We start from the raw sequence: 16,566 nt of genomic DNA, 5'->3' as shown, positions 1-16,566 counted from the left end.
TAACAGATATCAGAAAATAAAAGAGCTTTTTCAAATTTGAGATACTAAGGGATAACACTTTAAATCAGAGCACAGAAATACAACAGTGAGGGTCTTCACATTAAATGAAAAACACAAAAGGATGAAAACTTCATAAAAACAAGTGATTCTACTTTGATGCATCTGAGATACAGTAGCTTCAGTCATGCTTATGTGAACTTTAAAGGAAGCAAAAATAATTAGTTGTTCCAACAAGTCATCTCATCTACCAGAAAAATAATTCAAACAAAATACATTATCTGCTTCTTTCCTTGAGGTCCCCACATTTCTGGGTATACTGATGGTTCCTATTAACGAGGTGTCAGCTTCATATTATAACTTTCCACTTTCATCTTCTCCCTCCCTCCAAACTCTCAGCATTTCCCATATCATGCTGAGAAATGGATCTGCAGTATACAAGGTCACAGATTCCACAATGTTGACAGCAACATGAAGGTTTGAATCTACAACAAAGTTTCCAGAATTGGAAAACACAAAGATAAATTGCTCTAAACTCAGTTACTCATTTCCGAATTCCACAACTTCGTGCTACAGCTGAAGCATAACAGAAGACATTTATACCTGGTTGTGCTTCACTAAATGGAGCCCAAAAAGGCCCAGGTCCAGCAAGAGGTCGTTCATTATTCCCTCCGCTGGGATGGCGGCTGTGCTTCCTCCATGTATGTGGAGAGGTTGGTGGGGACTGCTGTGGTGAAACAACTGGAGATGTGGACTCCTAATAAAACAAAGGAATCTTTTAAGTTTTGTACTACATAACTAAATACATAAAAGCCTATCTAAAACTGTTACTTCTAGAAACAATCATCACTACAGTTAAGATACACTCAGTGAAAGTTTTAGTACTTATCAAAATGAGGAAATAGATGTCAGGTACTGTACAACTTGCATTGGACGTGTTCATTTCAAAAATCTACCGTATTTTTAATCTGCTCTTAAGACAATAGCAATGCCAAGTTAAATGACTTCGTTTCAAAGGAAAGTCTCACAAGACTCACTTTCACTTGTGATAGAAGTTATATTTGAACCCAGGTCTCAAAACAGTTACTTACTATACAACCTATCATCATACCTAAATTTTATCACAATTCACAATCCAAATTTCTTCTAAAGAAATGAATTAGAATTAAACGCTGAAAAAAATATAGTCAACAATTTCCATTATTTTTAAATATACAAAAATGTATTGTATTTTTTTCTCCAAAAAAAGTAATGCAGTTTATGATATACTTCTCTGCTATACACACTAAGGCAGTTGTCTTAATTTTAAGGTTCACGCTTTTCTTTAATACCATATTGTACTACTTCCCCCCCCGAACAGACACGAAAATAGAATCAGTGTAATTTCTAACTTAGAAAAGTTCTCACAAGACAACCACATTACCATATAATTCAATTTTGAAGTAAGATATGATGGAAAAAATGTTTAAATTGTAAAAAATATTTATATTATAGAATAATTTCCTTGCTAATTTTTAAATTAGTTTGCTATACCTTCCAGCTCTAGCTAAACTATAGTAGTGAAAACAACTACAAGAAGGCAAAGCTTAAGCTCCAAATTCCCTAAAAAGTAAGAACAAAGCTAAGACATCTCAGAAGTTTTCTCAGCACTAGACAAAAATATCTGTTTGGTACTCTCTCACCTGAATATATTATAAGGTATAGTCTTTATTTACCTTTCCAGTTCACCCACACAGCAGAGACTAACACACCCTCTGTAAATAAATTTTCAAGCATTTACTAGCACACCTGAATATGTGCTATCCCATAACTTGTGTTAGTTTCAGAGACAGCTATCTAAATAAACTGAAAGCCACAAGAATATATCCAGAAAGGAGCTTCCTATCAGCTAACATACCAAAACTGTAGGTTTCCACACAATTATTCCCAGAACATCATCTACTTTGCCAAAAAAAATGCAAAGGCCATTGTGCTTTTTAACAATATTACCTCTGTAAAAATCTAAGTCAATCAGGAAGTGCCATAAACCAGCATTCTTCAGTCATGCATACTACAACTACACGTATCCTAACAAAAAAGTTTTAAAGGGCCATGATGACAAAATTAGTTTCTGACTTGCTGATGCAGACTATTGAAATCCTAAACATTTACAGATTTCCTACAAATTTGGAGCTTCAGCTTACAGACTCCAAAATTATTAAATAGAAAAAACACACAACTAATTCTGATGTCAAAATGCTTCTGGAAGAAGGATTTGACACATCTTCAGCTTCTTCACTATGAGACATTCGCAAAACATTTTAAATCAATTTAGCAAGGCACGAATGTGCTCTCCCCTGTGCAATCTCCGTCCCTCTCAAGCCTCTCCTCACATTCATTGAGCTAACTTACTAGAAGCTTAAAACAGATAAACACCTTTTATATATATTTTATAATATCTATATAAAAAATGGCTCAGCCGAAGTACTAATAGCTTGATGCAAGCATAAAGAAGGAAGACACAGGCCAGAAAAGACTGAGAGGCAGGACCATAGGAACATTGACTCAGATGCAAAAACAGTCATGGAAAAGCACAATGAGTAAGGGCTTAGTGAAACTAACTACATACAGGTTAACTCACCCTTTATAAATAGAAAAACAACAAGGTGCCTGCCTTTACAGTGGACAAGCAGTTCACATTTTAATATACTCATGCCTAAGAGAAAGTGAAAACTTCCTACAACAGACCACATGGACTTTACACCAGACTTCTAATTTTATTAAACAGAGGTAATATGTTCCTGAGGAACACCTCTGTTCCTCAACAGCCACATACATTCACTCTCAGAATGCTCTCAGCTTATGGGAGAATATGATGCAGTTGAGAAGGGATGTTCATTTTCCTCTGTCCAATCTATTAGTTAAAGAATTTGTTTTTGAAAGCCTAAAATATCTAAGACCAGATTTTCTGAGAGTGTTACAGTACAGAACCTAACTGGAATGCTCTTCAAAATCCTAACATGTAACAGCTACAATAGTCTGTGCAACTCAGGTCACTGACAACTTCCTGGTTTTCAATTTTATCAATTTTAACAGAAGTTACCCACCTAATCTCTTTGGGAACTTGAGCAGATTTACTCATCTGCATATGTATCATTATGTTAATGTATCATTTAATAAATCAGCTACTATTAAAATTTTACAAAATTGTTTAAGCACTTTCAAAGCAATTCAATTAAATCTTTAATAAAAATTCAATTAAAGATTTTAATTTCTATCTAAACAAAACTCAATAGAAGTGATAGTAATTGCAACATTCTGGCTTCTACTGTATTAATACATTTATTTTCCCTCTATTTTATTGCAGAAAACAGATATAAATTAAAGCATGTTGAAATAATTAACATTTTCATGTCACGTCAAACCACTGAGAATACTTCCCAATTACAAAAATAAACTTACAGTTAACAGGCAAAAATCGTGTGATACATCTTAATTAAAAAAAAAAAAAAAAAAGTCACGTCAAAAATCAACCTAACCTAAATTGTTAAGAAAGCATGATTTTTATTAAACTGGAACTACTAAACTACGACACTATGAAGGAACTTGCACTTTTGGGGGCTGATAAGCAGTAACTAAACATGCTAATTAAGAAAAGGTGTTATAATATATGGCTCTAAGAAGAGAACCATAGTGAATGTAAGTCAAACAAACTGGTGTAAAGCAAAACAATACTGTGCTAAAGCATCTCCAGAGTGATCTCAACCTCAGAAGGAAATTGCAAGCATACATGAGTCAAATGGGATTATAAACCTTTTCCTGGATCTCACACCTCAGGCCAGAAGAAAGCCTCCTAAAAAGAATTCCAGAGACAATGAAGCCAGACATGCTATCTGAAGGGTAGCTCTAAAGGTGTTGTGATCTAGGTCCTGATACCACACAGCCTGCATAAGAGTCAGGGAACAGATCCATTATGAAGAAAGATTATGCTAGAGGTGGTAATTGCATTGCAGAACCCATGATTTGGTAATTAACTAGCATTCATATTGAAGAACAAAATAGTCCAAGGTTGAACGGGACCTTCTCTACATGAAGCACTACACATTTTCAGATGGGAGTGTGGCTCAGCCAAACACAAACTTGTTTGACCTCAACAGTCTGAAAGGTTTTAGACTAAGTTTTGAAGAAAATAACTAAAACCCTAGAGAAAGAGGATAAATCACACTTTTACTCAGGTTGGTTGGTATTTTTGTGATTTTCTAGACAAAGGAACCACACTACACTTAGCCTGAAGTTCAGAATACTTCAGTGTGGTGCCATGCAAGACAATTCCAATAACCTGTAGATTAATACAGGAATCTAAGTGGCAAAAGAACCTGCTACGGAATGAACTGCATTAGCATGAGAACTATGAAGTGAAAGCTCTAACAACACTCCTAAAAGACTGAGTTGGGGAATGACCTAACCTGACGCTGTAGGTAATTGTTTATACGCACTAAACAGCGTACTGATGAATTCTGACAACAAATGTAAAGTGGGCATCAGAATTACTTCAGAGACATAGATAGCACTACACTATCAGATTTTAAAGTGAAAAATAATTTCTTGCAGAACAGAAATATCAAAATGCATAATCAACATCAACAAGTTGAAGAAAAGACTGATGCATAACAACTTGTCAAATATTGCAGCCATGGAAAAAGCAGATCTGTCAAGATACGATGTGAGACAGATACATCAGAAACAGGAAAGTACCTTGAAAATAATTATTAATACTAGAGAGATCTCATCTGAAACGAGAAATACAAATCTAGTCAGGTATTTTGTATGAGAACAAATTTGGATCAAGGGCAAAGAAGGATTACAAGAATTACTGTGAAATATTTTGTCAAAAAAAAAAAAAAACAAAAACTGAGATTGTGGCATATATATAATGGTCTATAATGTCAGCAAAAGTGTTTTGATCTGCCTACTGTATTATTTGGCAAGAAGAAATTACTCTAGCAGAAAAACCTATTTTCTCCCTGTGTTTTATCTCCATTAGAGTCTGCAGTCAAGATACAGTTAGTAAAGGTTTGATTCATTATTTGTCTTTACTCATACAATCAGTTTTGTAGCTTCCATGAGAGCTGAGCATGAATTCAGTCATCTACTATTCATATTCATTCAGTAACGTTAAAAACCCACAAATTTCTGGCTAGTACTTCATTTACATAATATCACTATAAATTAAAAATTTCACCACAAAAATGGCTAGCTAAAAAAAAAAAAAAAAAAAAAAAAGGAATGAATTTGCCTTCTGCTTACTTTAAAAGAAACCTCATTTTTACAACTGTTTTCAAACACAACCTGATTGCGATTTCCTGACACTCTACTGCCTCTGAATGGAGCTCATTGAGGGGAACTGCGAGAACAATACATTGATGAAGAAATAGTTCTAGCTATCACATTCCAGTATACAGTACCTAAAGCGAAATTCTTCTACATATGTAATTTGTAATTATGAAACATTAACCTGTGTGTGACAAGTTTCACCAATACAGAAAATGGCACATGAAAGTAATCAGGGCCAAGGTATCATCAGATTTCACCTGAAATATTCTGGCTGAAATATTTTTATGAAATCCATGTATTTTGAAGTAGCTGACATTGTCAAAGCCAGCAAGCAGTTTAAGAAAAAAAATCAAAATCCAAAGTCACTAATAGAGTATCTAACAGCTAAATTACAAGCTCTGTAAATGAACTATATAAGCTTAAGACAAAATCTTCCCAAAAGAAAAGTGACCTCTAGAAAAATAATTTACTTCCCAAACTCCAGCTCCTTCCATCTTCATCACCGAAAGAGGTAGCATATAATGGCAAAGAAAGAAGTTTAGACTGAATTAAGAAATCTGAGCAATATCTCCAAGTAAAGACAACTGGATCGGAAATTTCTAGGAAACAAACAGCCTCTCTGGGAACTTGGGATCCCATCACTTTCTCAGTTGAAGGGCACTCAAATTTTCTGCTCATTTTTAATATGGTATCCCAATCAATAAATATTAGATTGGGACAAGGCTGCTTGAATAGATTCATTGTACAGTCAGAAATCTAAGTATCAGCCACAGAAAATGTAGTTTTACAACTGGGTGCAAAATCAGACAATACTTCCCTGATGTTCTGAACCAAGAATACAGCTCAAAACTGCTGGACTCAATGCAGTGTTGTCTGCTACATCTGCTCCAAGACTGGTTCCTGTGCCAGATCTCCCAAAGCACTTGCACACAGACTTTCTTTATCCTGATACTCCCATAAAGATGTGTTTAAGAGAGAGATACCATGCTGTTTACGTTAGCCAAGACAGAAAAATGAAATTTGGATGCTTATACACCTTTGAGTATGTGGTTTCTTTTGACAGAATTTGTAGACTTCAAACACCAGACTTTGTTATTTTAAAGTTACAACAGGTCATATTTCTGTATCAAATTACAGCCATTCAACAAAAACTCAACACCCAATTGGAAGCATTTCAACCAAACCAAACTCCCATCATCAGATCAAGTGGATCTGTGAATGCTGACTTCTCCATTGGCCTCTCTGGAACTGTATTTCAAACATACCTACCCAAAGTTGGACAACAACAAGCTATCTTCAGACCTACTGTAAGACCTCATTTCATTAGACTCCATCTGCAATTCGGAAGGAAGTAGCAAGTGAATAATGATTATAGGTGGCCTCTGCCAATTTACCTCAGACCACTAAAAAAAAAAAAAAAATGGATCAACCTCAGCTACTTCCAGAGAGATTAATAAACATTTGTTGGTCAGCGAGTTCTTTGACTCACAGCAAGATTAGGAATAATTTCCAAGTTACTTGATTCTCTACTAACCAAGCTCAGGAAAGAGCATGCCATGGCGGAAGAAAACAGGAGAGTCAACACCTATGCACAGACACATACATCCTGGAAAACACAATATTTAACTTAGTATTCTTGCTTTTGTTAGATTTCCCCATGGAAAGAGAATGTAAACACTATAAATAAAGAATTATGAGGAAGCACGAAGTTGTAAGCCCATACGGTTTTCATTCATTCACGTATTCAGTGGCTTAAAAATGGGAACCAGTGAGCACAAGGAAATCAGTGTCCTCATTACTACAACACAACGAAAAACAGTATGAAAATGTGTCTTATTTCTGGTTCTTATCTTCTCTACTTAATCAAAATCCTGAACAATAAGATATAAGAAAGAAAGCAGTCACTGTGAGATTTTTCTAAATAAAGTATTTCAGCTTTAAAGTTATAACAGCATATTGAAGGACTAGACATCCAGTCCTCAATGGCATTCAGTAATGCTGTTGTAAAGATCAGGAAACTGATGTGAACTAGCTGATAACTAGATACTAATATAATAATTACCACTTCATAGTTGCTATCATATCTTACACATTTATTTTGCCTTCTGTCTCAATTCTTTATTAATTATCACCAATATTTCAAACATGTTCTAAGACTGCATTAAAAAAAAATACCCGCTACAAGGATTTTAGCAGTGTATGTAGTATATAACACCTTATAACATTTGTTTTTTAAAATAAACAACATTGAAAGCAACAAAGTTTAGAAATGCTATCAGATTGATACCTATGTGGCAAAGTAGCAGTTATGAGTCCTATTTAATCTCTTAAAGTTAATTTACCTGTTGATCAGTTGATGTACGTTGCTGAACAGCATCATGGCTCACAGAGCCTTTTTTGACTTGTATCCTGCCAGGTGGAGGAGGAATCACACCTGAATATGAAGCTGGGTTATCAGCATCCGAAGAATACAAGGCTGTATGTCTTGATTCTTGTTCATTCTTTGACACTACAAATCTGGGAAGAGGGAGGTCCTTTACTGTTTAAAAAAACAGAGCAGGCCATTTACTGTACAGAAGTATGAATCTTGAAAAAAAAAAAAACACAAAAGCATGCACTTGATTTTGTAGTTACAATTTTGTGTGCCTCTATTTAAACACTGAGGCCACTGCTACAGTCAAGCCAACACCTTCAGGTTGGAAAAACAGCAAATGCCTTTTCTGCATCATGCTTCACAGTTCTTCTACCCACATCCTAGTACAAGACCTCACGTAGCTCCCTTAAGTTAACATTTTTGCCCTACAAATCTGCATTTAATGGAGTGGCAACCAGACAGTCCAGATTTAGCTAATTTTTTAAAATTAGCTAAAAGATTAACAAAGATTTTAACTACTGCAGTGTGATTTGCGGTAACTATCTAGATATTATCATTTCTAGCACATATATAACATCAGAACATGTTCATTAAAATGGTTCATCAGCAAAACAGATGCTGAAATACTACAATTTGTTCCCCATTATCTTTTAGTGAGCTGCTGTAATTTCTATTTATAGCAGACACTATAATCTAGCCTTATTGCAAAAACTGCAAATAATGACTGAACACATCTGTGTATACCTTTCTACATGAGAAACTAAATTAGTTGTTTTAATGAGATACAACTGGGAACAATATCCAATATCACCTTACTTTATTATGAATATCTATAAAATTGTTTCTACAAAAAATAGAAGGCCCTTAGCTTTATGTATCATAGTTAAGAATCATCTACTTCTCACTGCAAGATTTCTGTCATTTTTCTGAATCCCAGGCAGTTTTCTCACTGGTCTACTGTGAATCAAAATAAACCATAAATTTGCCACACCGCTCACTCATGTATTTGGTGTGTTTGAAAAACAATTTACAAGCATGGGCCAAATTTAATTTCTCCCATTGATTACTGTACATTGATTTTGACATTGGAAATCATTAGTGGTACTATCAGTTATACTAAAATTAACAAAATAGCATATAATTTATTACAAAAACCTTAAACATTAAACTGATTTGTACTTGACTGTCATTTGAATCAACAGCATTCAACAATTAGAGACAACTTTTTGTATCCAGTATTGAAGAAAAATTGTTCCAGTAAGAACAAGTTGTTGATTTAAGCCTCAGTCACCGGGCACAATTCAACATGCTAAATGGTTTTCAACACAAGAAAGGAGCAGGCAACACAACCTCTGCTAAATTTCTGGTCACTCATCAGATAAACGTTATTTCTAATTTCTTCAATTTCAATTTCTAATTTCTTCCTCATCCTTGGACGCCCATTTCCACATCTTCACTGTACTCTGTGTTGCACTGGGAAAGTCATTTCCACCGCTGAAAAGTGAACTAAAACCATCCCACAAAAAAAAAAAAAAAAAGTGAAAAAGTCATTGCATAGAACACTACAATGTCTGACACTGGGGGAGTCAAGAGAGCTCTCCTATGAAGAGAGGTTGAGAGAGATGAGGACGTACAGCCTGAAGAAGGCTGTAGGGTGACCTTATTGAAACTTTTCAATACCTAAAGAAAGTTTAAACAAAAAAGATGGAGAACAAATTTTTGCTCGGGCAGATGACAGGACAAGGGGGAATGGCTTTTAGCTTAAAGAGGGGAAACAGATCAGAGGAAATTCTTCACTCACAGGGCAATGAGGCACTGGCATGGGTTGCCCAGAGTGGATGCCCCATCCCTGAAGGTGTTCAAGGCCAGGTTGGATGAGGCCCTGGGTGACCTGATCTAGTGGGTAGCATCCCTGCCCATGGCAGGAGAATGGGAACTAGACAGTCTTTCATGTCATTTCCAACCCAAGCTGTTCTACGATACGAAGTTTGAGTCTACACAACTGATTCTTCCAACATGAGGTTTTGGCATGAGGTACCTAGCTAGCACCATCTCACAAAATAACAGCCAGGGCTTGTAGGGAGCACGAAATACTGTTTAAAGACAAGACTACATAATGATTTGTTCTTATTGTACTATTAAGTTTTTACATGGGAATTGAAATATAAGACATTTTTATTTCTGTCATTTCCCTGTAACAGCAGAAAAATTCATTTTAACACTATGACATTTGCTATAATTCAGAAATTCCTGAATTATAACTGCAACAGCTGTTATGAATGGAATTATGATCTTGAATTCAAACAAATTATAAAGTTTTCCATACTTTTCATGCCCACATCCTTGTTAACATCATCTTCCACCAAAAGTGGTATTCCATACTTAGAAAGCAAATATTACGTTAGAGAGACTGCTCATTAATGTCTCAATTTTTAGCCTCCTGGAAGGAAAATTTTCTGGGATGGCAAAAATAAATGTAGAGGCCTGTAGTATAATTAAAGCCAGTATTTTTAGTAAACAACATTAGTCTAATCATAAAAGTATTTGGTTAACTGAAAATCAACTGGATAAAAATTGCATTGAATGGACTTAGCACCCAAAATTTGACCATAGTTTGTTCTCAGCAACTTGCATAAAAAAAGCTTCCTGCCCACTGAAGAGAAACACAGGGAACCAAACAGCAAAACAAACAAGGAGACAAGGGGAGAGAAAATGTAAAACGGTGAAAAATATTTAAGTCACAGAATAAAAAACATGCACAGAATACAGAGATATAAAGTAAATGTCCTAAAATAAAAGCCTTAACTAACTTTAAATATTTAAGCTTTGAAGAGAGAATGGGCAGTTTAGTTTGGGACAGCTCTAAAAATTCCTCTTCAAACCCTCCAGGAGATGGACAACAGACAAAACCCAGCTGGTCAGGCTGCTGAACCCTAATGCTCAAAGGAAGATAATCCAAGCTCAGAATCATTTTAAGAGTCTTTAGCCTTTTGTATTTTAGCTGCTTAGTATCTGCAACAACATCCCCCAAATTATCCTAGAAGCAGGGACTTCATAGACAGGACTGGAACCACTGCAACCAAGGCAACAGACAACCAAAGCTAAAAACAGGGTAAAAATAAAATGGTCTGTTAATTATACTTTTTCTATTTAGCAGGTTTGGAACCGGTTACAGAAAATTATTCCTAGAAAAAAACATTACTAGTATTTCTAGTATAGCTATAAACCAATGAAAGGTACACCATCATGGAAGTTCCAACTGTTGCTTTTTTTGTAACAGTTTTCATATTTTTGAATTAATTCTGTACCTTCAATTCTTCAAATTCCTTCTGATATCACAGCTAACCTTTTTCATATTAGAAAGTCCAGTTAAGGTATCTAATATTAAAATCAAGCATATGAAAACTCTGAAATAATTACATATAGAGATTATAGACTTGCTTCAATGGGCATTTGATAAACAATGGTGGGATTATTCATTAAGTCCCAATTCTATGAAGTATTAGGAGCTGAAGGTTCCTTTTCCAACTTGCTGATTCTACGGCATTCTGCTACAATTTTCTGAAGCTGTAGACCACGCAGCACAAAAGCAATGGTAAAAGTTTACACACAGAGGGTGGCTTCTGAGCAGAAAGGAACTTGAATATTAGCAAAGTGTTGCATAAGACTATATGCTTTTCCAAAAAGCTACAAAAAACATAAAAGCAGTATAAACCATTTGTACAACCTAGAATAAACATAATTGGAAAGTATACTTGATGATTCCTTGCTTTTATAGGACTGAGGTATTTGATAAAGCTATCAAGTAGCTTTTAATGTAGTTTCCTTACCTACTCTGCTTAACCTATATTTTTCAGAATGAAAGAAAGCTTAAGAGTTTTTATATTATCAGCATATAAAAATTGTCATAACATGTATTCTACAAACAAAACTTGCCACAGAAGTCACCCTTATACAAAGTCGCACTCTAAAAATATCTGCAAGCGGAGAGTTGTGTCCTTGCTGCAAAAGGCTGCAGTGGCTTACAGTTCAGTACATCATCTTCCTAAATCTCTTGTTATCTCAGACATGGATCCACTTACGGAAGGCTACAGTAGAGCCTCATATCAAAGCTCTCTGTGGTGTTCTGAACCCTCATCCTAAAATGAGCATCTCCTATTTCTAATTAGTTACCCACATCACAGCTGACCTTTGAAAAAACAAGATAACGTGTTTTGGCTGATAAAGATCTTGTACAGCTCAGGTTTTTCAATAGAAAGATCTTAAGCCATTAATCTCTGTATTTGGGCTACACAAGGGAGAAAACTGTCAAGCCAAGTGTAAAGGAATGTGTCACTGGAAAAGGTAAGTGCATTTGCTGCAATCAAGGCTCCATAAACTCATCACCTACAAAAGCCTGCAAATGGTGCGTTCCTCTTTTCCTTCACACATTAGTCCTATTAGTACTTTATTCAGCGGATGCAGCACAAAAGTTATCACATAGTAATACACAGAATGAAATTGTCCTCAACACCGTAGTCAGTAGTATTTGCCCGCTTGGTCCATGATAGCCCAGCACTTACCTTACTCCTAATGAGTGGTATCTTACTCCTACTGAGTGAGGTATCTCATTTATTGCATAGTAAGAACACACTTCCTCATAGTCTCTCCACAGCTGGTATTAAGTTAGCAACACATATAAAAAGACATACCATAATAATTTACAAGATTACTCTAAGAAACTCTGTGAGACAAGTACAGTAATTCTGCTTAGCATCTGAGTTCCAACCCACCCTCCCCATCCTTTATTTTACCTGTATTCAAGCTTTCCACTCTTAGAGGGAGACCAGACTGGGCCACAGCAACAAGTTTCAAAGCAATATAAAACTGACTTCTTCCAAAATAGCCAAGTCTTGTTGCACCGCAGAGCTCCATAATCTGCAACAAAACACACAGTTACTTCTATAAGGAAACTTAAAATACAAGCTGCTCTACAGAAGCAATTTCATACGTTTCAAAGCAGCCTCCCTTGCATTAAATGCTCATAACTTTCTATATACAACATTTCAGTAACAACTTCACATGGAATCCCTAAATAGTAGGTGGCAAGACTTAAAGAGAATCATATTCTTCACAACCAGAAGTTGCAAGTCTAAATCTTATGTTTTTCCCAATTATCTAACTTTTTTTTTCATCTAGGCTCTCAGAGATGATATGAGAATAAAAGACACTACTGGGGTCTTTTCTTTTTTTTAAATTAGACTAGAAAGCTCATAAACATCCTACTTCACTACTAGCTATTCTATCAGCAGCTATACTGTCTTTGGTTCTTAACTATTACAGAAAAGAAAAGTCTGCTTTTAGGGGTATTAGTATTATACTGATTGCCAGATGTAATCCAGAAACATGACATGAAGGTTTTCAAGTTCAATTCTCAAAATTGAACAGGATGTTACTAATAAAATTAGAGAAATGGTCCTGCCCCTTATTTCTCCCTGATTTCTGCCTGAAGAATTTCCATGAAGATGGTAGGATTTATAAAAAGGAAAAATTTGAAGACAGTTGTAAATGGTGTCTTCCAGCCTATTCTGATACAGGTTTGCTACAGCTCAACTTCCAACTTGTAAAATAAACCTGTAAAGCATTCACAGCACAAGAAAAGTATGCACGCATATATATATATATAAAATCACTTCAGGACTAAAGAAGGCAGATCTTTACATTCTCTAAACGATGACAGAGATGCTCTGTTTCATTTAAGAAATACAGCACAGAAGTCATGTTATCTTATGCCCCTTTCTTCCCTGATGTGCTATATCAAAGTGATTTTGTATCTTTTTGTTATGAATTTAGAGAAATTTTGGTCCCTTTAAACTGTCACATTCAAACACACTGCTTGCTTCCACCCCCCCCCCCCCCCCACACACACACACACTTTGGGAGTCTGCAAACCTGGTAGGGATACATTCCTGCTTTGGTAAGGTCACCGGCAAGACATTAAACATGACATGCCCCAAGTCAGACTGAATTCAACAATCCACTTTTTCTTTTAACGCACCCAGCAGTCTCATTTAGACTGTAATATTCCAAATGACACATAGCAATGCTGTTAGACACCATGGTGAAAGCCTTGCTGAAGTCAAGGTAGACAACATCACTGCTCTTCTCCTCTTACACAGCTCTTGTCTTTCCATCACAGCAATCTGTTTGACAAGTTCCCTTGCAAATTCATGCTTGCTAACCCTAGTCACTACTTTTGCCATCATATGCCAAGAAATGGCTTCCAGGTGGACATGCTCCATGATTTTCTCTTAGACTGAAGAGTGCCTGACCAACATGCAGTTCCTTACTGAAGGCGGCTACACGTCCTTCCCCAGTCACCAAGATCCCTGGTCTTCATGATCCAAAAATAAGAAAGAATGCTTACAATGATGTTAGCTAGCTCTCACAACACACTCAGAAGCACCCATCTGATCCCATGAACTTGGTATTTCTCAAGAAGCCCAATTGTTTCACAATACTACTAGTACATCTCCTTCAAACCCCTCTCCAGGCTCAAAGGCCTGTGAAACCTGTCTATGAAGATACATGCAGAGAAGGTACCCAAATTTCAGCCTCATCTACATCCACTAGTCACAAAATCCCCTCCTCACCCTTCACATCAGAGCTCAGTCATAAGCTTCCAGTTTAGCAAATCTAGTCTTGATATATCTTCTTAGTCTCCTAACTACTAGGATAAACATTTATTGGACTAAGAGAAAGCTGTCCTGACAGATTTCCCAGTTCTCATGAGAAGCAGTCCTGAAGGACAGAGAAGTTCACAGTTACTGGTTGCAGGCAAGTTACAACTGAGAAACAGGCAGCTTTGATTTCACATAGCGACTGAACCACAAGGCCCAAAGGAGTTAGTCTGTATGCTGTAGAATTGTTAAAACAGGAGAGAGACTTTGGTAACTACTATCAAACACATGGCTTTATTAACTAAAGCTGAGCTAGATATAGCCCAACGCAAGCTCCTTAGGTATTTCCTTACCACGTACCGGGATTATCGGACCTCATGAAAATAAGCTGTTGTGAAACCTGTCACAGGAAGGAGTGGGAAGCTGACAAAGACTTAGTCCCAAAGCACTCCCAGGAGGATCAACAGGTCTACAGCTGTGCATAGCGCTCATAAATCCTGCTGTACAGAAGCTAGCTGCAATAATTCACTTGCATATGTCTGCATTACACTTCCTATGTTGTCCTACAGCATCTGTGTTAATTGGATTTCCCCAATATACTATTTATGCAGCATAGTATCTGGACAGATGTCAATGGATTTCTTTAATGTTCATTAACTAAAGAGTTCAATAATTCTGAATACAGTACATTAGTATCAATACACTAGTTGGACTGCAAGGACTGCCATAAGGAAACAAGTGACAGTAAACTGTCGGGTGAAAACTCAAAAACTTTGAGGCATCAACATCTGAAATAAATTGTCCATACCCAGTCTAAGGACAAAATAATAACATTAAGTTTAAATAATTGGCAGAATTAAAGCAGTGGAGACTCAACAAGACTCAGCTAGAACAAACAAAATCAGTACAAGAGCTATTTTGCTTTTAAAATAACCATCATATGCTGGGAAACTGCTGAGTATCCATGTACTTGACAATAATTAAAGAAAAAAACTTGTGGATCCAGTGATCTAGCATGAACAGATAAATAAGTAAGCAGACTGGAAAAGCTTTTTATGAAAGGAAGCAGTGACATAGTTATTTGAAGCCTATGCAATCATCAGGCAGCAATGGCTTTTGGCAATTTCAAAATCAGTGCCAGACTAGAAGTTGTCTTTTTTGGAGCCAGTCAATACCGCCAGGTTGAAAAAAACTTTAGTTGAAGACTAGATTAATAATTAAGCTACAATGGCAGGCAAGTATGAGAGGGGAAATACAAGCATGGATTCAGAAAGTGGAGAAAAGTTTAAAAAAAAAAAAAAAAAAAAAAAAAGCCATTTAAGTATCATGAGAATGAAAAAGCAAAGGATACAGAAAAAAATTCCTGTACACTGCTGAACAAGGAGCTGTCAAATCCACCCAGGCGGATAAAGGAGTCCTCCAGTTCAAACAGACTCTAACCCAGACACGTGATTGACGGTTGAGCAAAATCACTAAACGCAAAGACCTAGTGGAGCCCCTCAGCTGACTGACAGCATGCTTGAACATACCCAAAACAGCCTACCTATAATCTCCTTGAAGGAGGATTTAAACACTCAACAGGCAAAGCAGTAAGCTAAACTGACAGGACCAAAAAAAATAAAAATAAAATCAAGGGATTGCTTCTGTGAGATTTGTTTTATGTTTAGGACTTTCATCTTCTTAGGACTATTGAGGATAAGGAATAAATTCCTCAAACTCTTTGAGGAATGCAGAGCCATCTTCAAGACAAAATGCTCTACTGCTGTTTTCACCTCCTTAGATATGAGGATCCTGACATTACAGCACTGCGATTAACGAAGTTCATGCCAACAGCTCTGTGAAGCTCTGGACTAGCTTGAAACTGTTGATACAAAAATCAGTGCAGCAGCTGTCAATTAGGAAGTTGCACACAGTGCATCTGCATACTGCAAAGAGTTAACAGTAGCATTAACAATATTAGGAGCTGGCACAGATCAGACATTTATAGGAAGCAGTATGTTGACAAAGGACACCTCTTTGAGCACATACTTTCTAGAACTCTCACTGGTTTCAAATAAGGGGTCCTTGGACTTGGAAACCAGAATCACAGAACTGTAGGGGAATGTTTGTGAACTGAAAGAAATGAAAGGTTAAGAACTGTTTTAGAAATCCAGGTGACGTGGATTTCTAACTAACATCTATCAGATGTGTCAAAACGTACTTCTCAGACCTCAGAAAACCTCT

General features: G+C 36.3%; 1 protein-coding gene across 10 annotated transcripts in view; it reads right to left on the bottom strand.

Moving 5' to 3' along the window:
- The window catches only part of REPS1 (RALBP1 associated Eps domain containing 1), a 65,504-nt gene that overhangs the window by 36,261 nt on the left and 12,677 nt on the right, over positions 1–16,566 (bottom strand). For all 10 annotated transcript variants that reach the window (XM_082755586.1, XM_082755585.1, XM_082755584.1 and 7 more), the window contains exons 2-4: positions 12,478–12,601; positions 7,653–7,849; positions 601–754 (exon numbers count right to left, since the gene is read on the bottom strand). In XM_082755586.1, the coding sequence (XP_082611712.1) occupies positions 601–754; positions 7,653–7,849; positions 12,478–12,601 (475 nt within the window). The remainder of the gene's footprint in view (positions 1–600; positions 755–7,652; positions 7,850–12,477; positions 12,602–16,566) is intronic.

This window comes from Aythya marila (assembly GCF_965140915.1).
Source record: "Aythya marila genome assembly, chromosome: 3".
Taxonomy (NCBI): domain Eukaryota; kingdom Metazoa; phylum Chordata; class Aves; order Anseriformes; family Anatidae; genus Aythya; species Aythya marila.
This window is presented reverse-complemented; position numbering and strand designations above follow the sequence as displayed.